Source organism: Coregonus lavaretus (genome assembly GCF_964263955.1).
Source record: "Coregonus lavaretus genome assembly, chromosome: 13".
In the NCBI taxonomy this organism is placed as follows: domain Eukaryota; kingdom Metazoa; phylum Chordata; class Actinopteri; order Salmoniformes; family Salmonidae; genus Coregonus; species Coregonus lavaretus.
Window position 1 is genome coordinate 1,452,013 of NC_140000.1, and position 24,941 is coordinate 1,476,953.

Sequence of the window (24,941 nt, forward strand, 5' to 3'; positions counted from 1 at the left end):
AGCAATTAGGGTTAAGTGCCTTGCTCAAGGGCACATCGACAGATTTTTCACCTAGTCGGCTCGGGGATTAGAACCAGCGACCTTTCGGTTACTGGCACAACGCTCTTAACCACTAAGCTACCTGCCGCCCCAGAATGATACGGAACAGGAATTTACAGTCTTCTACCTAGAATGATACAGAACAGGATTTTACAGTCTTCTACCTAGAATTATACAGAACAGGATTTTACAGTATTCTACCTAGAATGATACAGAACAGGATTTTACAGTATTCTACCTAGAATGATACAGAACAGGATTTTATAGTCTTCTACCTAGAATGATACGGAACAGGATTTTACAGCCTTCTACCTAGAATGATACGGAACAGGATTTTATAGTCTTCTACCTAGAATGATACGGAACAGGATTTTACAGCCTGCTAACTCGAATGATATGGAACAAGATTTGAAAGTCTTCTACCTAGAATGATACGGAACAAGATTTGACAGTCTTCTACCTAGAATGATACGGAACAGGATTTTACAATCTTCTACCTAGAATGATACAGAACAGGATTTTACAATCTTCTACCTAGAATGATACGGAACAGGATTTTACAGTCTTCTACCTAGAATGATACAGAACAGGATTTTACAGTCTTCTACCTAGAATTATACAGAACAGGATTTTACAGTATTCTACCTAGAATGATACAGAACAGGATTTTACAGTATTCTACCTAGAATGATACAGAACAGGATTTTATAGTCTTCTACCTAGAATGATACGGAACAGGATTTTACAGTCTTCTACCTAGAATGATACGGAACAGGATAATACAGTCTTCTACCTAGAATGATACAGAACAGGATTTTACAGTCTTCTACCTCGAATGATACGGAAGAGGATTTTACAGTATTCTACCTAGAATGATACGGAACAGGATTTTACAGCCTTCTACCTCGAATGATACGGAACAAGTTTTGACAGTCTTCTACCTAGAATGATACGGAACAGGATTTTACAGTCTTCTACCTCAAATGATATGGAACAAGATTTGACAGTCTTCTACCTAGAATGATACGGAACAAGATTTGACAGTCTTCTACCGAGAATGATACGGAACAGGATTTTACAATCTTCTACCTGGAATGATACAGAACAGGATTTTACAATATTCTACCTAGAATGATACAGAACAGGATTTTACAGCCTTCTACCTAGAATGATACGGAACAGGATTTTACAGTCTTCTACCTAGAATGATACGGAACAGGATTTTACAGCCTGCTAACTCGAATGATATGGAACAAGATTTGAAAGTCTTCTACCTAGAATGATACGGAACAAGATTTGACAGTCTTCTACCTAGAATGATACGGAACAGGATTTTACAATCTTCTACCTAGAATGATACAGAACAGGATTTTACAATCTTCTACCTAGAATGATACGGAACAGGATTTTACAGCCTTCTACCTAGAATGATACGGAACAGGATTTTACAGTCTTCTACCTAGAATGATACGGAATAGGATTTTACAGCCTGCTACCTCGAATGATACGGAACAAGATTTTACAGTCTTCTACCTCAAATGATACAGAAAAAGATTTGACAGTCTTCTACCTAGAATGATACGGAACAGGATTTTACAGTCTTCTACCTAGAATGATACGGAACAGGATTTTACAGTCTTCTACCTAGAATGATACGGAACAGGATTTTACAGTCTTCTACCTAGAATGATACGGAACAGGATTTTACAGTCTTCTACCTAGAATGATACGGAACAAGATTTTACAGTCATCTACCTAGAATGATACGGAACAGGATTTTACAGTCTTCTACCTAGAATGATACGGAACAGGATTTTACAGCCTGCTACCTAGAATGATACGGAACAGGTTTTACAGTCTTCTACCTAGAATGATACGGAACAGGATTTTACAGTCTTCTACCTAGAATGATACGGAACAGGATTTTACAGTCTTCTACCTAGAATGATAAGGAACAGGATTTTACAGTCTTCTACCTAGAATGATACGGAACAGGATTTTACAGTCTTCTACCTCAAATGATACGGAACAAGATTTGACAGTCTTCTACCTAGAATGATATGGAACAGGATTTTACAGTCTTCTACCTAGAATGATACGGAACAGGATTTTACAGTCTTCTACCTAGAATGATACGGAACAGGATTTTACAATCTTCTACCTAGAATGATACAGAACAGGATTTTACAATCTTCTACCTAGAATGATACGGAACAGGATTTTACAGCCTTCTACCTAGAATGATACGGAACAGGATTTTACAGTCTTCTACCTAGAATGATACGGAACAGGATTTTTACAGCCTGCTACCTCAAATTATACGGAACAAGATTTTACAGTCTTCTACCTCAAATGATACGGAACAGGATTTTACAGTCTTCTACCTAGAATGATACGGAACAAGATTTTACAGTCATCTACCTAGAATGATACAGAACAGGATTTTACAGTCTTCTACCTAGAATGATACGGAACAGGATTTTACAGCCTGCTACCTAGAATGATACGGAACAGGTTTTACAGTCTTCTACCTAGAATGATACGGAACAGGATTTTACAGTCTTCTACCTAGAATGATACGGAACAGGATTTTACAGTCTTCTACCTAGAATGATACGGAACAGGATTTTACAGTCTTCTACCTAGAATGATACGGAACAGGATTTTACAGTCTTCTACCTCAAATGATACGGAACAAGATTTGACAGTCTTCTACCTAGAATGATATGGAACAGGATTTTACAGTCTTCTACCTAGAATGATACGGAACAGGATTTTACAGTCTTCTACCTAGAATGTGAGAGTGGGACACAAAGGAGCGGCAGTTTTCATTTTAGGGATTTTCAACAGACACATAAATACAGACTACTCCCCACAGACAGATTTATACTTCAGCATTACGAGGTAATGAAGAAGTCCTACTCTGCATTCTAGTGTGCACTCCAAATGGCACCCTATATCTTTTTGATGTGAAATATATAGGGAATAGTTTGCCATTTGGGGCAGATCCCCACTGTATCTAGACTAACTAACTAACAGTGGGAGAAAGTAGAATAATCTCTCCAAGGTCTGAAAATGTTTCAACAATTTATTCTAAGGATGTAAACACGACATGGCCTATTTATTGGGTCATTTTGTGGTACAGTATGTAGGTATTTTCAGTATGTAGGTATTTTCAGTATGTAGGTATTTTCAGTATGGAAACTATTTTCAGGCATTCTCTAAATGCATGTATTAGGTTATCGTTGTATAATGTCAAAGACAGAATGAGAAACATGCAATAATTCGCCCTGGCATAATTAAAATTTGCCCATTGTAAATCGTTTAAATACATTATGAATTTATGTGAAACCCCCCCCCCCCCAAAAAAAAAATCATTTTTTATTGTACATTTACATTTACGGCATTTAGCAGACGCTCTTATCCAGAGCGACTTACAAATTGGTGCATTCACCTTATAGCCAGTGGGATAACCACTTTACAATATGTTGTTATATATATATATATATATATATATATATATATATATATACAGTGGGGAAAAAAGTATTTAGTCAGCCACCAATTGTGCAAGTTCTCCCACTTAAAAAGATGAGAGAGGCCTGTAATTTTCATCATAGGTACACGTCAACTATGACAGACAAAATGAGAAAAAAAAATCCAGAAAATCACATTGTAGGATTTTTAATGAATTTATTTGCAAATTATGGTGGAAAATAAGTATTTGGTCAATAGCAAAAGTTTCTCAATACTTTGTTATATACCCTTTGTTGGCAATGACACAGGTCAAACGTTTTTTGTAAGTCTTCACAAGGTTTTCACACACTGTTGCTGGTATTTTGGCCCATTCCTCCATGCAGATCTCCTCTAGAGCAGTGATGTTTTGGGGCTGTCGCTGGGCAACACGGACTTTCAACTCCCTCCAAAGATTTTCTATGGGGTTGAGATCTGGAGACTGGCTAGGCCACTCCAGGACCTTGAAATGCTTCTTACGAAGCCACTCCTTCGTTGCCCGGGCGGTGTGTTTGGGATCATTGTCATGCTGAAAGACCCAGCCACGATTCATCTTCAATGCCCTTGCTGAAGGAAGGAGGTTTTCACTCCAAAATCTCACGATACATGGCCCCATTCATTCTTTCCTTTACACGGATCAGTCGTCCTGGTCCCTTTGCAGAAAAACAGCCCCAAAGCATGATGTTTCCACCCCCATGCTTCACAGTAGGTATGGTGTTCTTTGGATGCAACTCAGCATTCTTTGTCCTCCAAAAATGACGAGTTGAGTTTTTACCAAAAAGTTATATTTTGATTTCATCTGACCAAATGACATTCTCCCAATCCTCTTCTGGATCATCCAAATGCACTCTAGCAAACTTCAGACGGGCCTGGACATGTACTGGCTTAAGCAGGGGGACACATCTGGCACTGCAGGATTTGAGTCCCTGGCGGCGTAGTGTGTTACTGATGGTAGGCTTTGTTACTTTGGTCCCAGCTCTCTGCAGGTCATTCACTAGGTCCCCCCGTGTGGTTCTGGGATTTTTGCTCACCGTTCTTGTGATCATTTTGACCCCACGGGGTGAGATCTTGCGTGGACCCCCAGATCGAGGGAGATTATCAGTGGTCTTGTATGTCTTCCATTTCCTAATAATTGCTCCCACTGTTGATTTCTTCAAACCAAGCTGCTTACCTATTGCAGATTCAGTCTTCCCAGCCTGGTGCAGGTCTACAATTTTGTTGCTGGTGTCCTTTGACAGCTCTTTGGTCTTGGCCATAGTGGAGTTTGGAGTGTGACTGTTTGAGGTTGTGGACAGGTGTCTTTTATACTGATAACAAGTTCAAACAGGTGCCATTAATACAGGTAACGAGTGGAGGACAGAGGAGCCTCTTAAAGAAGAAGTTACAGGTCTGTGAGAGCCAGAAATCTTGCTTGTTTGTAGGTGACCAAATACTTATTTTCCACCATAATTTGCAATTAAATTCATTAAAAATCCTACAATGTGATTTTCTGGAAAAAAAAATTCTCAATTTGTCTGTCATAGTTGACGTGTACCTATGATGAAAATTACAGGCCTCTCTCATCTTTTTAAGTGGGAGAACTTGCACAATTGGTGGCTGACTAAATACTTTTTTCCCCCACTGTATATATATATATATATATATATATATATATATATATATATATATATATATATATATATATATATATATAATTTTTTTCTTTGGGGTGGGGTAAGGGGGGGTAGAAGGATTACTTTATCCTATCCCAGGTATTCCTTAAAGAGGTAGGGTTTCAAGTGTCTCCGGAAGGTGGTGAGTGACTCCGCCGTCCTGGCGTCGTGAGGGAGCTTGTTCCACCATTGGGGTGCCAGAGCAGCGAACAGTTTTGACTGGGCTGAGCGGGAACTGTGCTTCCGCAGAGGTCATTGTACTGCATCAAGTTCCTTTGCATAGCCTTAGACATGTCCAACAGAGCTGCTATGGAAGGGAGTGATTTCTAGAATCAACACAGACTCCATTGAGAGAGTCTAAATGTGTTGGTTAAAATGAGGTGCTATTACTGCACCTCTTTAATGATGTGGATCAGGCTGTTTTACTGGGGCCCCAGTCATGAAATCCTGGCATGGTGGCAAAGCACTGAACAGAGACAGACGCTACTTCTTACTTCCATGTTGTATGGAGAGGTAGGGTGGACAACATGTTGTATGGAGAGGTAGGGTGGACAACGTGTTGTATGGAGAGGTAGGGTGGACAACATGTTGTATGGAGTGGAGAGGTAGGGTGGACAACATGTTGTATGGAGTGGAGAGGTAGGGTGGACAACATGTTGTATGGAGTGGAGAGGTAGGGTGGACAACATGTTGTATGGAGTGGAGAGGTAGGGTGGACAACATGTTGTATGGAGAGGTAGGGTGGACAACATGTTGTATGGAGAGGTAGGGTGGACAACATGTTGTATGGAGAGGTAGGGTGGACAACATGTTGTATGGAGAGGTAGGGTGGACAACATGTTGTATGGAGTGGAGAGGTAGGGTGGACAACATGTTGTATGGAGTGGAGAGGTAGGGTGGACAACATGTTGTATGGAGAGGTAGGGTGGACAACATGTTATATGGAGAGGTAGGGTGGACAACATGTTGTATGGAGAGGTAGGGTGGACAACATGTTATATGGAGAGGTAGGGTGGACAACATGTTGTATGGAGAGGTAGGGTGGACAACATGTTGTATGGAGAGGTAGGGTGGACAACATGTTATATGGAGAGGTAGGGTGGACAACATGTTGTATGGAGAGGAGAGGTAGGGTGGACAACATGTTGTATGGAGTGGAGAGGTAGGGTGGACAACATGTTGTATGGAGAGGTAGGGTGGACAACATGTTGTATGGAGAGGTAGGGTGGACAACATGTTGTATGGAGAGGTAGGGTGGACAACATGTTGTATGGAGAGGTAGGGTGGACATGCAAGAAATACAAGTTTGTTCTTGCTTAGTCTTAAGCCTACATTTATTGAATTCAATATAATTCCGTTTTGGCTGCTGACTTTTTCAAGGGATGCTGGTAGAAAATAAAACATCCACTTTCTTTTTCATCCCGTTTCTCAACCAAAAAGGTTGATGGAAAAGGTTAGTTTGCGACGGGTTATCCTCAAATCCTTCTCCTCGCTCACTCTCTGTTTAGGAGATTTCTGCAAAGTAGGTCATTGTAAAGGTACCTCATACAGTGCTTCCTGCAGAGCCAGGCAGCCAGCTGACTGCGGCATTATGGGATTTGACTGTACATTAAGCCACACGACATCAAGCAACCCAAGCCTCCTGATGAAAGCTTGGCTCTGTGACAACAGAACAGAGACAAGGGGGGTGTTCAGTGAAAACACTAAAGGCCATGGGTGCAAGTATAGACACTGACTGCCTCTACTCTGTTTAAACCCAAACAGAATCCACAGGCCAAGCTATCCGCCGGACCGTCTGATCCACAGAGGAAGAAGAGTAGAGTGCAGAGCAAAACGTTTGGTCTATGACAGAGAGAGAGAAATGGGCAGGCGTGTAAAAAAACGGCTTGTTGCCAGGGAGAGCTGGAGAGAAAAGGCGTGGCTCTCTCTCTTTCTGCTGTTGGCTGGCTGGGTCCATGCTGATCCATCTTGCGGCGCGAGGTGACTGTTTGGATAGTGCTGTCACAGAGAACAAAGTGCCCTTGGTGAGCCAACTCCGGATCCCTGTGCGGTGTAATCTGACACTTCAGGAGTCCACAGAGCATTGTCCTTTTGTGTTTACGCCGCTAATAACACGGTGAACAAGAGCCCCTCAACACACAGACAGGTTGTAGCAACCAGCGGTAGATGCACCACTGGACAGGTCTGACTGACACATGGAGAGACTAGAGAAGAGTTTATTGTCAGACCTATGAAGAAAGTGTGACACTGAGACCCTCTCTCCGCCCCCATTTTAGGCTGTGTAGTGTAATGCTTGATGATGCACAACCCAGGGGCGAGTGGGTTTGTTTCTGTTCATGGGGGTATTTGTGTTTTTGTCTCCGTCCCAAATTGCACCCTATTCCTTATGGCCCTGGTCAAAAGTAGTGCCCTACATAGGGAATAGTGCCATTTGGGATGTGTTTTCTCTGCTGTTGGTCACATTGTGTGTCGTGCTTGTCTGTGGGTCTCCGAGGGGGACATCTAGGCCCCACTGTGGAATGTCCTTTGTGTCAGGCAGGGAGGGAAGGAGGGAGGGAGGCAGGGAGGCAGGGAGGGAGGGAGGCAGGCAGAGAGAGAGGGAGGCAGGGAGGGAGGGAGGGAGGGAGGCAGGCAGAGAGGGAGGGAGGGAGGGAGGGAGGGAGGGAGGGAGGGAGGGAGGGAGGGAGGGAGGGAGGGAGGGAGGGATTACCAGCTCTTCCCATTAGCCCATAGGGCTCTGATCAAAAGTAGTGCACTAACACTATATAGGGAATAGGGTGACATTTGGGACGAATCCACTAGCTACATGGCTGCCACAGTGACTGACTTCCTTACAAAACCACCTCACGTTCACATCTCTTCACATTTGCCAGTGTGTCTAACAGACAGACAATGATTGGACAGAAATCCTCTAGAATACTCAGGGAACAATGTCTGACAAGTTGAGGAGGAAAGAGAAGGTCTGGAGTCAAATCGGATTACATTCAGTCAGGAGGACAGGACCTGGAAATGTAGTGTGAGGAGAGTGTGTTCAGGCAGGAGGACAGGACCTGGAAATGTAGTGTGAGGAGGACAGGACGTGGAAGTGTAGTGTGAGGAGAGTGTGTTCAGGCAGGAGGACAGGACCTGGAAATGTAGTGTGAGGAGGACAGGACGTGGAAATGTAGTGTGAGGAGGACAGGACCTGGAAGTGTGGTGTGAGGAGGACAGGACCTGGAAGTGTAGTGTGAGGAGGGCAGGACCTGGAAGTGTAGTGTGAGGAGGACAGGACCTGGAAGTGTAGTGTGAGGAGGACAGGACCTGGAAGTGTGGTGTGAGGAGGACAAGACCTGGAAGTGTAGTGTGAGGAGGACAGGACCTGGAAGTGTAGTGTGAGGAGGACAGGACCTGGAAGTGTAGTGTGTTCAGTCAGGAGGACAGGACCTGGAAGTGTAGTGTGAGGAGGACAGGACCTGGAAGTGTGGTGTGAGGAGGACAGGACCTGGAAGTGTAGTGTGAGGAGGACAGGACCTGGAAGTGTAGTGTGTTCAGTCAGGAGGACAGGACCTGGAAGTGTAGTGTGAGGAGGACAGGACCTGGAAGTGTGGTGTGAGGAGGACAAGACCTGGAAGTGTAGTGTGAGGAGGACAGGACCTGGAAGTGTAGTGTGAGGAGGACAGGACCTGGAAGTGTAGTGTGTTCAGTCAGGAGGACAGGACCTGGAAGTGTAATGTGAGGAGGACAGGACCTGGAAGTGTGGTGTGAGGAGGACAGGACCTGGAAGTGTAGTGTGAGGAGGACAGGACCTGGAAGTGTAGTGTGAGGAGGACAGTACCTGGAAGTGTAGTATGTTCAGTCAGGAGGACAGGACCTCGAAGTGTAGTGTGAGGAGGACAGGACCTGGAAGTGTAGTGTGTTCAGTCACTGAGATGACGGACGGATTGACACACACACACACACACACACACACACACACACACACACACACACACACACACACACACAGAGAACAGGACAGACGTCTATAAAACAGCGATTCTTTGTGGTCAGGCGCCATGCTCATTACCGGCTGACTAAATTGCTGACAGGAATTCAGAGGTCAGAGGTCAACAGTCCCCTTTGACCCTGGGACTGGGAGGGGTGAGGAGGATTGAGTCCAGCAGACCAGACAAGACCAGCCTGAAGCAAGCAGAAGGGAGAAAAGTGCAGGCCACAAGACGGTGGGGGGGGGTCATAAGAGAGGTTGTGTCCCAAATGGCACCCTATTCCAATTATAGTGCACTACTTTTGACCAGGGCCCATAAAGTGCACTACGTTTGACCAGAGCCAGCTCTGGTCAAACATAGTGCACTCACTATATAGTGAATAGGGTGCCATCTGGGAGGATTTTCTCAAATGGCACCCTATTCCATATAGGCCTCCGGTCAAAAGTAGGGCACTATAAAGGGAACAGGATGCTATTTGGTAAAAATCCTTTCATATATGTCTCTGCATCAAACTACATTACAGTGTGCGTTTGTGTTTCTGACTGTTCTGTTGATTCTGACGGAGAGGTGTGTGCTGTGGTCTCACACTGTGTGGACTGGAAAAATCCAGTTCTGTTAAGGCTGGTGAAATTAGGCCATGTTTGTCATTTTGGCTCAGCAGCATCACCCTTAACTCTTCAGCTGCCACAGGAACATGTGCAGATACGCTGAGCCAAAAGCAACTGGCACAGTGCCGGGGGTCAATCTCATTCCAACTCAGTTAACTCAGGACAGGGAATTTACATTCCAATTCACAAATGTAGTGACAATTATTGGTCATTTTCAGTTCATGAATTGCTTTTTAATCCTATATTGGAGGGACTGTCTGTCTGTCTGTCTGCCTGCCTGTTTGATTAAGATGAATAAGATCTTCTAACCCACAGAGAGAGAGAGAGAGAGAGAGAGAGAGAGAGAGAGAGAGAGAGAGAGAGAGAGATAGAGAGAGAGACAGACCTGCCGTAGGCAGACCTGGCTCTCAAGAGAAGACAGGCTATGTGCACACTGCCCACAAAATGAGGTGGAAACTGAGCTGCACTTTCTAACCTCCTGCCAAATGTATGACCATATTAGAGACACATATTTCCCTCAGATTACAGCGATCCACAAAGAATTCGAAAACAAACCCAATTTTGATAAACTCCCTTATCTACTGGGTGAAAAACCACAGTGTGCCATCACAGCTGCAAGATGTGTGACCTGTTGCCACAAGAAAAGGGCAACCAGTGAAGAACAAACACCATTGTAAATACAACCCATATTTATGTTTATTTATTTTCCCACTTGTACTTTAACTATTTGCACATTGTTGCAACACTGTATATAGACATAATATGACATTTGAAATGTCTTTATTCTTTTGGAACTTTTGTGAGTGTAATGTTTACTCTTAATATTTATTGTTTATTTCACTTTTGTTTACTATCTACTTCACTTGCTTTGGCAATGTTAACATACGTTTCCCATGCCAATAAAGCCCTTAAATTGAATTTGAAATTGAGAGAGAGACAGAGAGAGATAGCGAGAGAGATAGAGAGAGATAGAGATAGCGAGAGAGATAGCGCGAGAGAGAGAGAGAGAGAGAGAGCGAGAGAGAGAGAGCGAGAGAGAGAGAGAGAGCGAGAGAGAGAGAGAGAGAGAGAGAGAGAGAGAGAAAGAGAAAAAGAGAGAGGGGCTGAGCAGCACGTTTAGCACTTTGACTTCAGTCTCTGGGGGACTGTCTGTCTAGTGACTGGCTTAGTCCCAAACAGCACCCTATTTTGTATTTAGTGCACTGCTGGTCAAAAGTAGTGCACTATACAGTGCATTTGGAAAGTATTCAGACCCCTTGACTTTTTCCACATTTTGTTACGTTACAGCCTTATTCTAAAATTGATTAAATATATATTTTTCCTCATCAATCTACACACAATACCCCATAATGACAAAACAAAAAACGTTTTTTAGAAATCTTTGCAAATGTATTAACAATAAAAAACAGAAATACCTTATTTACATAAGTATTCAGACCCTTTGCTATGAGACTCGAAATTGAGCTCAGGTGCATCCTGTTTCCATTGATCGTCCTTGAGATGTTTCTACAACTTGATTGGAGTCCACCTATGGTAAATTCAATTGATTGGACATGATTTGGAAAGGCACACCTGCCTATACAGTGGGGAGAACAAGTATTTGATACACTACCGATTTTGCAGGTTTTCCTACTTACAAAGCATGTAGAGGTCTGTAATTTTTATCATAGGTACACTTCAACTGTGAGAGACGGAATCTAAAACAAAAATCCAGAAAATCACATTGTATGATTTTTAAGTAAATAATTTGCATTTTATTGCATGACATAAGTATTTGATACATCAGAAAAGCAGAACTTAATATTTGGTACAGAAACCTTTGTTTGCAATTACAGAGATCATACGTTTCCTGTAGGTATTGACCAGGTTTGCACACACTGCAGCAGGGATTTTGGCCCACTCCTCCATACAGACCTTCTCCAGATCCTTCAGGTTTCGGGGCTGTCGCTGGGCAATACGGACTTTCAGCTCCCTCCAAAGATTTTCTATTGGGTTCAGGTCTGGAGACTGGCTAGGGCACTCCAGGACCTTGTGATGCTTCTTACGGATCCACTCCTTAGTTGCCCTGGCTGTGTGTTTCGGGTCGTTGTCATGCTGGAAGACCCAGCCACAACCCATCTTCAATGCTCTTACTGAGGGAAGGAGGTTGTTGGCCAAGATCTCGCGATACATGGCCCCATCCATCCTCCCCTCAATACGGTGCAGTCGTCCTGTCCCCTTTGCAGAAAAGCATCCCCAAATAATGATGTTTCCACCTCCATGCTTCACGGTTGGGATGATGTTCTTGGGGTTGTACCTTCTTCTTCCTCCAAACACGGCGAGTGGAGTTTAGACCAAAAAGCTCTATTTTTGTCTCATCAGACCACATGACCTTCTCCCATTCCTCCTCTGGATCATCCAGATGGTCATTGGCAAACTTCAGACGGCCTGGACATGCGCTGGCTTGAGCAGGGGGACCTTGCGTGCGCTGCAGGATTTTAATCCATGACGGCGTAGTGTGTTACTAATGGTTTTCTTTGAGACTGTGGTCCCAGCTCTCTTCAGGTCATTGACCAGGTCCTGCCGTGTAGTTCTGGGCTGATCCCTCACCTTCCTCATGATCATTGATGCCCCACGAGGTGAGATCTTGCATGGAGCCCCAGACCGAGGGTGATTGACCGTCATCTTGAACTTCTTCCATTTTCTAATAATTGCGCCAACAGTTGTTGCCTTCTCACCAAGCTGCTTGCCTATTGTCCTGTAGCCCATCCCAGCCTTGTGCAGGTCTACAATTTTATCCCTGATGTCTTTACACAGCTCTCTGGTCTTGGCCATTGTGGAGAGGTTGGAGTCTGTTTGATTGAGTGTGTGGACAGGTGCAGTTAATACAGGTAATGAGTGGAGAACAGGAGGGCTTCTTAAAGGTCTGTGAGAGACAGAATTCTTACTGGTTGGTAGGTGATCAAATACTTATGTCATGCAATAAAATGCAAATTAATTACTTAAAAATCATACAATGTGATTTTCTGGATTTTTGTTTTAGATTCCGTCTCTCACAGTTGAAGTGTACCTATGATAAAAATTACAGACCTCTACATGCTTTGTAAGTAGGAAAACCTGCAAAATCGGCAGTGTATCAAATACTTGTTCTCCCCACTGTATAAGGTCCCACAGTTGACAGTGCATGTCAGAGCAAAAACCAAGCCATGAGGTCGAGGGATTGTCCGTAGAGCTCCGAGATAGGATTGTGTCGAGGCACAGATCTGGGGAAGGGTACCAAAAAATGTCTGCAGCATTGAAGGTCCCCAAGAACACAGTGGCCTCCATCATTCTTAAATGGAAGACGTTTGGAACCACCAAGACTCTTCCTAGCGCTGGCCGCCCGGCCAAACTGAGCAATTGGGGGGAGAAGGGCCTTGGTCAATGAGGTGACAAAGAACCCGATGGTCACTCTGACTGAGCTCCAGAGTTCCTCTGTGGAGATGGGAGAACCTTCCAGAAGGACAATCATCTCTGCAGCACACCACCAATCAGGCATTTATGGTAGAGTGGCCGGACGGAAGCCACTCCTCAGTAAAAGGCACATGACAGCCCGCTTGGAGTTTGCCAAAAGGCCCCTAAGGCCAAAAGGCATCTCATGGTTACACTCAGACCATGAGAAACAAGATTCTCTGGTCTGATGAAACCAAGATTGAACTCTTTGGCCTGAATGCCAAGCGTCACGTCTGAAGGAAACCTGGCACCATCTCTACGGTGAAGCATGGTGGTGGCAGCATCATGCTGTGGGATGTTTTTCAGCGGCAGGGACTGGGAGACTAGTCAGAATCGAGGGAAAGATGAACGAAGCAAAGTACAGAGAGATCCTTGATGACAACCTGCTCCAGAGCGCTCAGGACATCAGACAGGGGCGAAGGTTCACCTTCCAACAAGGCAACGACCCTAAGCACACAGCCAAGTCAACGCAAGAGTGGCTTCGGGACAAGTTTCTGAATGTCCTTGAGTGGCTCAGCCAGAGCCCAGACTTGAACCTGATCTAACATCTCTGGAGAGACCTGAAAATAGCTGTGAAGCAACGCTCCCCATCCAACCTGACAGAGCTTGAGAGGATCTGCAGAGAAGAATGGGAGAAACTCCCCAAATACAGGTGTGCCAAGCTTGTAGCGTCATACCCAAGAAGACTCAAGGCTGTAATCGCTGCCAAAGGTGCTTCAACAAAGTACTAAGTAAAGGGTCTGAATACTTATGTAAATGTGATATTTCAGTTCTTTATTTTTAATAAATTAGCAAAAAAATTGAAATGCATGTTTTTGCTTTGTCATTATGAGGTATTGTGTATAGATTTATGAGGATAAAAAATAAATGTTGAGAATAAGGCTGTAACGTAACAACATTTGTAAAAAGTCAAGGGGTTTGAATACTTTCCGAATGCACTGTATAAGGAATAGGGTGCCATTTGGGATGTGTTGAACAGCCTGAAATACACTCCTCTGACACTGGCCTTATCACCATCCCTCACACCAGGCTCTGCTCCATGGGGGACCGGGCTTTTAGCACTGCTGCTCCACTACCTCCCTCCCTGTCCATGTCAGAACCTCACAATCCATACACATATTCCACACTAAAGACACACCTCTTCACACAGTTACCCGGATTCTCTGTGTCTTAGCTTTTATCCTCCATCTAGTTCACTTCCTGGTTAGTCTGTCATCATGTTTAGTGTTCTCCTTGGTTAGTCTGTCATCATGTTTAGTGTTCTCCATGGTTAGTCTGTCATCATGTTTAGTGTTCTCCTTGGTTAGTCTGTCATCATGTTTAGTGTTCTCCATGGTTAGTCTGTCATCATGTTTAGTGTTCTCCATGGTTAGTCTGTCATCATGTTTAGTGTTCTCCCTAGTCAGTCTGTCATCATGTTTAGTGTTCTCCATGGTTAGTCTGTCATCACGTTTAGTGTTCTCCCTGGTTAGTCTGTCATCACGTTTAGTGTTCTCCATGGTTAGTCTGTCATCATGTTTAGTGTTCTCCATGGTTAGTCTGTCATCACGTTTAGTGTTCTCCATGGTTAGTCTGTCATCATGTTTAGTGTTCTCCATGGTTAGTCTGTCATCATGTTTAGTATTCTCCTTGGTTAGTCTGTCATCATGTTTAGTGTTCTCCCTGGTTAGTCTGTCATCATGTTTAGTGTTCTCCATGGTTAGTCTGTCATCACGTTTAGTGTTCTCCATGGTTAGTCTGTCATCACGTTTAGTGTTCTCCATGGTTAGTCTGTCATCACGTTTAGTGTTCTCCATGGTTAGTCTGTCATCATGTTTAGTGTTCTTCATGGTTAGTCTGTCATCACGTTTAGTGTTCTCCATGGTTAGTCTGTCATCACGTTTAGTGTTCTCCATGGTTAGTTTGTCATCATGTTTAGTGTTCTCCATGGTTAGTCTGTCATCATGTTTAGTGTTCTCCATGGTTAGTCTGTCATCACATTTAGTGTTCTCCATGGTTAGTCTGTCATCACGTTTAGTGTTCTCCATGGTTAGTCTGTCATCATGTTTAGTGTTCTCCATGGTTAGTCTGTCATCATGTTTAGTGTTCTCCATGGTTAGTCTGTCATCACGTTTAGTGTTCTCCATGGTTAGTCTGTCATCACGTTTAGTGTTCTCCATGGTTAGTCTGTCATCACGTTTAGTGTTCTCCATGGTTAGTCTGTCATCATGTTTAGTGTTCTCCATGGTTAGTCTGTCATCATGTTTACTTCTATTTTATCCTGCCGATTTTCTTGTGTATGTAAGTGACTTTGGGTGTCGTGAAAAGCACTTAAAATAAAATGTATTATTATTACACAGACACAGTACTGACTAAACGTAGCATAGTAAATGTAAATCCGGGACACTAACATTTGTACGAAATGTTACGATTGGTATGTTTACATAAGACAGATGGTTACTTAAGGCAAAAACTGAAGTAAGGTGGTTTGGTGGGCATATAACGAGAACGTCTAGCAATACAAAGGTTGTTGGGTGGGCATATAACGAGAACGTCTAGCAATACAAAGGTTGTTGGGTGGGCGTATAACGAGAACGTCTAGCAATACAAAGGTTGTTGGGTGGGCATATAACGAGAACGTCTAGCAATACAAAGGTTGATGGGTGGGCGTGTAACGAGAACGTCTAGCAATACAAAGGTTGATGGGTGGGCGTGTAACGAGAACGTCTAGCAATACAAAGGTTGTTGGGTGGGCGTGTAACGAGAACGTCTAGCAATACAAAGGTTGATGGGTGGGCATATAACGAGAACGTCTAGCAATACAAAGGTTGTTGGGTGGGCGTATAACAAGAACGTCTAGCAATACAAAGGTTGCAAGTTAGAATCTCATCACGGACAACTTTAGCATTTTAGCTAATTAGTAACTTTTCAACTACTTACTACTTTTTAACTACTTTTCAACTACTTAGCATGTTAGCTAACCCTTCCCCTAACCCTAACCATAACCCTTTTAGTTAACCCTTCTCCTAACCTTAACCCTTTAACCTAACTCCTTAACTTAATCTTAACCCTAACCCCTAACCCCGAGCCTAGTGAACGTTAGCCAGCTAGCTAACGTTAGCCACCTAGCCACCTAGCTAGAATTCGTAACATACCATACATTCTGTAAATTTCTAACATTTAACACGTTTTGCTAATTTGTAACATAATGTACATTTTGAGAATTCGTAACATATAATATGAATTGTAATTCGTAACATACAGTATCATACGAAATGGGTGATGGACATCCACAAATTAATACATACCATACGAAACGTAACATATCATACTAAATGGAGAGTCTGGGATTTACGTACAGAATAATGCGAAATGCTCTGAGACCAGGTTGAGATCACATGTCTCACTCTTATAAGAGTGCTTTGGGAGAAAACAATGTATAATGTATAACATTTAGCAGACGCTAAAGCAGATTGCATGTTTTTTAGGCTAGCTTGATCACTCCCACTCTTATAAGAGAAAAGCCTGAACAAACTCCTTGTAATGATACTGTAGCCCACTCATTTCTGCTGGGACATTCAGCAGGCTACTGTAGCCCACTCATTTCTGCTGGGACATTCAGCAGGCTACTGTAGCCCACTCATTTCTGCTGGGACATTCAGCAGGCTACTGTAGCCCACTCATTTCTGCTGGGACATTCAGCAGGCTACTGTAGCCCACTCATTTCTGCTGGGACATTCAGCAGGCTACTGTAGCCCACTCATTTCTGCTGGGACATTCAGCAGGCTACTGTAGCCCACTCATTTCTGCTGGGACATTCAGCAGGCTACTGTAGCCCACTCATTTCTGCTGGGACATTCAGCAGGCTACTGTAGCCCACTCATTTCTGCTGGGACATTCAGCAGGCTACTGTAGCCCACTCATTTCTGCTGGGACATTCAGCAGGCTACTGTAGCCCACTCATTTCTGCTGGGACATTCAGCAGGCTACTATTATCACTGTGTTGAGAAGGACTTGACTTATTGGCTAAAGGCCAGAAGGGTTTTTATTACCTGTGTGTGTGTGTGTGTGTGTGTGTGCATGTGTGATGTCACAAAGACTCTGATTCATGGTCGTCATGGTATGGCTCCGTCACTCCAAGAAACTCCTCCGCTGCAGCAGCATTGCTACAGTAAACGTGAAAGGAATTCTTAGACACAGTGCTATATGGGATTTTCAATGTGAGTGTGTGCATCCGTGTGTGGTGTGAGTGTGAGTGTGTGTGTGTGTCCGTCTGTTTGTGTGAGTGTGTGTGTGTGTGTCGGTGTGTGTGTAGAGATGTGGGTCATGCGGTTCAGCTGGAATAGCCTACATATGTGGAACAGGAAGAGAGGAGATCCACACAGGAACAGCTTCTGGGGGAGGAATGTATTCTGTTCAAACACTGTAGCTTGCGTCCCAAATAGCACCCAGAGCCCTATGGTCAAAAGTAGTGCACTATATAGGGAATAGGGTGCCATTTGGGACACGATCGACAGGCAATGTGTGCTATAATAACACAACCCAGCCTGTTGGAAACCCTCTCTGACACGTGCCCTATGGCTTCTCTCTCACAGATGATATCAAGTTTCAACAGCATTTCATATCAAGTGTTTGTAATGACTCTCTCTTTGTACTGGCTGGCCTTGACTGGTGCTTAGTTAGACTTACTACTGTGGTGCCGGGGCTTGAGTCTCAAGACAGATACACCGCACAGGATGCATTAGTCTAAATGATGCATGCGTTAGTGTAAGTGTTGTTCTGGGTTCATTTCCACTTTGTCAGTACCCAGATGAAAGTTGACTAGCTGAGAGAGAGAGAGGAAACCCCTACGTTCAGTTTGGTTCCTTCTTTTCCCTTTGAACAGCTATGTCCAGTCTCTTTGATTTGATGTGTCATAGACATTTCAGCCAGGTGCTCTCCAGCTGAACAAATACTATTTCAAACTGAGTTTGTGTCCCAAATGGCACCCTATTCCCTACATAGTGCACTACTTTTGACCATAGCCCTATGGGCCCTGGTCAAAAGTAGTGCACTATATAGGGAACAGGGTGCCATTTTGGATGTAGCCCAGCTCTGTAGTCACGCACAGGTAGGCTGCCTGAATGCCTGCCATACATCTTACCCAGGGTATTGCTTCAATGCTTTGTTCCTGAAAAGCTCTCTGGGTAATTTCTGCATCCAAGGTCCAATGGTTAGGAGATGTGTAGAGCAAGGCTGTGTCCCAAATAGTACCCTATTTCCTACATAGTGCAGTACTTTTGACCAAGGTCCATAGAGCTCTGGTAAAAAGTAGTGCACTATATAGGGAATAGGGTGACATTTGGGACGCAACCCCCACAACTGAAAGGGACCCACTCTGTGTAGGACTGGATCAGCTAAAGGTGACAGGTATTTGGTATTTTGGTATTTTATTAGGATCCCCATTAGCTGTTGCAAAAGCAGCAGCTACTCTTCCTGGGGTCCACACAAAACATGAAACATGACATAATACAGAACATTAACAGACAAGAACAGCTCAAGGACAGAACTACATACATTTTAAAACGTCACACGTAGTCTACATATCAGTAGATACACACAAAATATCTAGGTCAAATAGGGGAGAGGCGTTGTGCCGTGAGGTGTTGCTTTATCTGTTTTTTTAAACCAGGTTTGCTGTTCATTTGAGCAAGATGAGATGGAACGGAGTTCCATGCAATCATGGCTCTATATAATACTGTATGCTTTCTTGAATTTGTTCTGCATTTGGGTACTGTGAAAAGTGTGTGTGTGCAAACAATTTGGAATTTCCAACACATTGTTTCTTATAAAAAAAGAAGAAGTGATGCAGTCAGTCTCTTCTCTACTTTTAGCCAGGAGAGACTGGCATGCATAGTATTGATATTAGCCCTCTGATTACAGTGAAGAGCAAGACGTGCCGCTCTGTTCTGGGCCAGCTGCATCTTAACTAGGTCTTTCTTTGCAGCACCTGACCACATGACTGGACAATAATCAAGATAAGATCAAACTAGAGCCTGCAGGACTTGCTTTGACAGGGACAAATTAAAGCATTATATTATGTGACTAATTGTTGGCTCTTACCTGGCCCAGTGTGTGTGTGTGTGTGTGTGTGTGTGTGTGTGTGTGTGTGTGTGTGTGTGTGTGTGTTAGGCCATAGATACTGCAGAGCATTGTTGACTTTGCAGTTTTTCACATCTTGCACTGTCAGAAGAAATCAGTTCCATCTGCTGAATGGATTCAGTGGCGTGAATGGTTTCAGCCCAATATGGCACCCTATTCCCTATATAGTGCACTACTTTTGACCGGGGCCGATAGGGCTCTAGTCCAAAGTAGTGTACTATATAAGGAATAAGGGTGCCAGTTTGTGACATACACAAGTTGTGAAAACAGTTATGATGTTCTTCCCTCTCTGAGACCTTGGCGTTGCTACAGTAAGCCCACATTGCTAACCCCTGTCTGTCCCGCTTCCTTTTTCAGGACGACAGCGATGGGATCCCATGGTTAGAGGAGCGCGAGGTGAGGAAGGTGCTTTACCTTTCCCTGAAGGAGTTTAAGAACACCCAGAGGAACAAGGTGACAGATGGCCTCGGCACAGGAAATATCAATGGTGAGTCTCTCGCCTGGAGCTCTGATCGTCACAATGGTCACATACCAAATGGCACCCTATTCCCTATATAGTGCACTACTTTTGACCAGAGCCCTATGGGAGAAAAGGGTGCCATTTGGGAGGAAGCCTTTGTCATTGGGCCTTCAACAATAGCCTGCAGTACCTTAGAAATGACAATTGTGTTGACTGTTTCTCTTTCTAACACATCCACAGCATACTTGTTACTAAATGGTTCTCCAGCACAGTTAGTTTCTTTAGCCTCATAAAACCAGCCAGACCTGTTTCACTTAACGAAATGTGAGCGCAGCGGGTAGTCTGGTTCCATGAGGATAGAAGAAGTGAGAAAGAATAGGCTAATTTTGGTATTCACAAATACATGTTATACCTCCTTGTGAAATAGCCTCCTGTTCATATAGTACAATATTATAATTTTCCAACCTGGCCTATCCAGGTAAACACCACAGGACCTGGCCTATCCAGGTAAACACCACAGGACCTGGCCTATCCAGGTAAACACCACAAGACCTGGCCTATCCAGGTAAACACCACAGGACCTGGCCTATCCGGGTAAACACCACAGGACCTGGCCTATCCAGGTAAACACCAGAGGACCTGGCCTATCCAGGTAAACACCACAGGACCTGGCCTATCCAGGTAAACACCACAGGACCTGGCCTATCCAGGTAAACACCACAGGACCTGGCCTATCCAGGTAAACACCAGAGGACCTGGCAGGTAAACACCACAGGACCTGGCCTATCCGGGTAAACACCACAGGACCTGGCCTATCCGGGTAAACACCAGAGGACCTGGCCTATCCAAGTAAACACCACAGGACCTGGCCTATCCGGGTAAACACCACAGGACCTGGCCTATCCAGGTAAACACCACAAGACCTGGCCTATCCAAGTAAACACCACAGGACCTGGCCTATCCAGGTAAACACCACAGGACCTGGCCTATCCAAGTAAACACCAGAGGACCTGGCCTATCCAGGTAAACACCACAAGACCTGGCCTATCCAAGTAAACACCACAGGACCTGGCCTATCCAGGTAAACACCACAGGACCTGGCCTATCCAAGTAAACACCAGAGGACCTGGCCTATCCAAGTAAACACCACAGGACCTGGCCTATCCAGGTAAACACCTCAGGACCTTGCCTATCCAAGTAAACACCAGAGGACCTGGCCTATCCAGGTAAACACCACAGGACCTGGCCTATCCAGGTAAACACCAGAGGACCTGGCCTATCATGGTAAACACCACAGGACCTGGCCTATCCAAGTAAACATCAGAGGACCTGGCCTATCCAAGTAAACATCAGAGGACCTGGCCTATCCAGGTAAACACCACAGGACCTGGCCTATCCAGGTAAACACCAGAGGACCTGGCCTATCCAGGTAAACCCCACAGGACCTGGCCTATCCAGAAAAACACCACAGGACCTGGCCTATCCAGAAAAACACCAGAGGACCTGGCCTATCCAGGTAAACACCACAGGACCTGGCCTATCCAGAAAAACACCAGAGGACCTGGCCTATCCAGGTAAACACCACAGGACCTGGCCTATCCAGGTAAACACCAGAGGACCTGGCCTATCCAGGTAAACATCACAGGACCTGGCCTATCCAGGTAAACACCACAAGACCTGGCCTATCCAGGTAAACACCACAGGACCTGGCCTATCCAGAAAAACACCAGAGGACCTGGCCTATCCAGGTAAACACCAGAGGACCTGGCCTATCCAGAAAAATACCAGAGGACCTGGCCTATCCAGGTAAACACCACAGGACCTGGCCTATCCAGGTAAACACCAGAGGACCTGGCCTATCCAGGTAAACACCACAGGACCTGGCCTATCCAGGTAAACACCACAGGACCTGGCCTATCCAGGTAAACACCAGAGGACCTGGCCTATCCAGGTAAACACCACAGGACCTGGCCTATCCAGGTAAACACCACAGGACCTGGCCTATCCAAGTAAACACCAGAGGACCTGGCCTATCCAAGTAAACACCACAGGACCTGGCCTATCCAAGTAAACACCACAGGACCTGGCCTATCCAGTATAAACACCTCAGGACCTTGCCTATCCAAGTAAACACCAGAGGACCTGGCCTATCCGGGTAAACACCACAGGACCTGGCCTATCCAGGTAAACACCAGAGGACCTGGCCTATCCAGGTAAACACCACAGGACCTGGCCTATCCAAGTAAACATCAGAGGACTTGGCCTATCCAGGTAAACACCACAGGACCTGGCCTATCCAGGTAAACACCAGAGGACCTGGCCTATCCAGGTAAACACCACAGGACCTGGCCTATCCAGAAAAACACCACAGGACCTGGCCTATCCAGAAAAACACCAGAGGACCTGGCCTATCCAGGTAAACACCACAGGACCTGGCCTATCCAGGTAAACACCACAGGACCTAGCCTATCCAGAAAAACACCAGAGGACCTGGCCTATCCAGGTAAACACCAGAGGACCTGGCCTATCCAGGTAAACACCACAGGACCTGGCCTATCCAGGTAAACACCACAGGACCTGGCCTATCCAAGTAAACACCAGAGGACCTGGCCTATCCAAGTAAACACCACAGGACCTGGCCTATCCAGGTAAACACCACAGGACCTGGCCTATCCAGGTAAACACCACAGGACCTGGCCTATCCAGGTAAACACCAGAGGACCTGGCCTATCCAGGTAAACACCACAGGACCTGGCCTATCCAGGTAAACACCAGAGGACCTGGCCTATCCAGGTAAACACCACAGGACCTGGCCTATCCAGGTAAACACCAGAGGACCTGGCCTATCCAGGTAAACACCACAGGACCTGGCCTATCCAGGTAAACACCACAGGACCTGGCCTATCAGGTAAACACCACAGGACCTGGCCTATTCAGGTAAACACCACAGGACCTGGCCTATCAGGTAAACACCACAGGACCTGGCCTATCCAGACAAACACCAGAGATGGATGGATATAGAGTATTCTGAGCAGGCAGGAGAAAGGCTTTAGACTGTTTTATGCGAAAGCAAAGATGAAAGGATTCAGTCTTTCTAACACACCTACACATTCAGAGTCAGACAGGCTGTAAAGCCATTCAGAGTCAGACAGGCTTTAAAGCCATTCAGAGTCAGACAGGCTGTAAAGCCATTCAGAGTCAGACAGGCTGTAAAGCCATTCAGAGTCAGACAGGCTTTAAAGCCATTCAGAGTCAGACAGGCTTTAAAGCCATTCAGAGTCAGACAGGCTGTAAAGCCATTCAGAGTCAGACAGGCTGTAAAGCCATTCAGAGTCAGACAGGCTGTAAAGCCATTCAGAGTCAGACAGGCTGTAAACACTTAGGATGCATCTCAAATGGAACCCTATTCCCCATATGTAGTGCACTACTTTTGACCACGACCCGTAGAGTTGGTGGTTCACTATAAAAGGAATAGGGTACCATTTGGGATGCATACCTAGACACAAACTAACGGTAGAAAAGCATCATGCTATTCAGACAGACAAGCTCTGAAGACAATATACACTCATCTGGGAATAACACAAATGGAGCAGGAAGTGAATGCTGCATACACAATTAGATGCTTCCAGTTTGGCTTCTCTTCTCTGTCTGTTTACCCACAATAACATCTCTTCTCTGGCTGTTTACCCACAGTGACATCTCTTCTCTGGCCGTTTACCCACAGTAACATCTCTTCTCTGGCTGTTTACCCACAGTGACATCTCTTCTCTGGCCGTTTACCCACAGTAACATCTCTTCTCTGGCTGTTTACCCACAGTAACATCTCTTCTCTGGCTGTTTACCCACAGTGACATCTCTTCTCTGGCTGTTTACGCACAGTAACAGCTCTTCTCTGGCTGTTTACCCACAGTAACATCTCTTCTCTGGCCGTTTACCCACAGTAACATCTCTTCTCTGGCCGTTTACCCACAGTAACATCTCTTCTCTGGCCGTTTACCCATAGTAACATCTCTTCTCTGGCCGTTTACCCAGAGTAACATCTCTTCTCTGGCCGTTTACCCACAGTAACATCTCTTCTCTGGCCGTTTACCCACAGTAACATCTCTTCTCTGGCCGTTTACCCACAGTAACATCTCTTCTCTGGCCGTTTACCCACAGTAACATCTATTCTCTGGCCGTTTACCCACAGTAACATCTCTTCTCTGGCCGTTTACCCACAGTAACATCTCTTTTCTGGCCGTTTACCCAGAGTAACATCTCTTCTCTGGCCGTTTACCCACAGTAACATCTCTTCTCTGGCCGTTTACCCACAGTAACATCTCTTCTCTGGCCGTTTACCCACAGTAACATCTCTTCTCTGGCCGTTTACCCACAGTAGCATCTCTTCTCTGGTCGTTTACCCACAGTAGCATCTCTTCTCTGGCCGTTTACCCACAGTAACATCTCTTCTCTGGCCGTTTACCCACAGTAACATCTCTTCTCTGGCCGTTTACCCACAGTAACATCTCTTCTCTGGCCGTTTACCCACAGTAACATCTATTCTCTGGCAGTTTACCCACAGTAACATCTATTCTCTGGCCGTTTACCCACAGTAACATCTATTCTCTGGCCGTTTACCCACAGTGACATCTATTCTCTGGCAGTTTACCCACAGTAACATCTCTTCTCTGGCCGTTTACCCACAGTAACATCTATTCTCTGGCAGTTTACCCACAGTAACATCTATTCTCTGGCCGTTTACCCACAGTAACATCTATTCTCTGGCCGTTTACCCACAGTGATAAGATGGGAGGGAATTCCTATTTTCCCTGCCTGCGTTCCAAATGGCACCATTTTCCCTATTTAGGCCCTTTTCCCTATGGGCCCTGGTCAAAAGTAGTGCACTACGTAGGGAATAGGGTGCCATTTGGAACGCATCCCTCTTTTCCCTTTGTTCACTTTCTGTTCAGACTCTCTTCTGACATTTGTGACTGATTGGCATTTGAGTCAGGATATGAAGTGCTGTGCTCAACTCAGCCTATCCACGATGCCACTCCAGGCCACTTCTGAACCTCAGCAGGAATCTCCCTGTGCAAGGAAGAGGAGGAGGCTATTATTATCTCTGGGTGTAACA

General features: G+C 45.0%; 1 protein-coding gene across 2 annotated transcripts in view; it reads left to right on the top strand.

The window, feature by feature from the left end:
• Nucleotides 1–24,941, top strand: part of LOC311139788 (protein Jumonji-like) — an 83,559-nt gene that overhangs the window by 7,418 nt on the left and 51,200 nt on the right. For both annotated transcript variants that reach the window (XM_084174737.1, XM_084174738.1), the window contains exon 2: nucleotides 19,726–19,855. In XM_084174737.1, coding sequence (XP_084030863.1) covers nucleotides 19,726–19,855 — 130 coding nt within the window. The remainder of the gene's footprint in view (nucleotides 1–19,725; nucleotides 19,856–24,941) is intronic.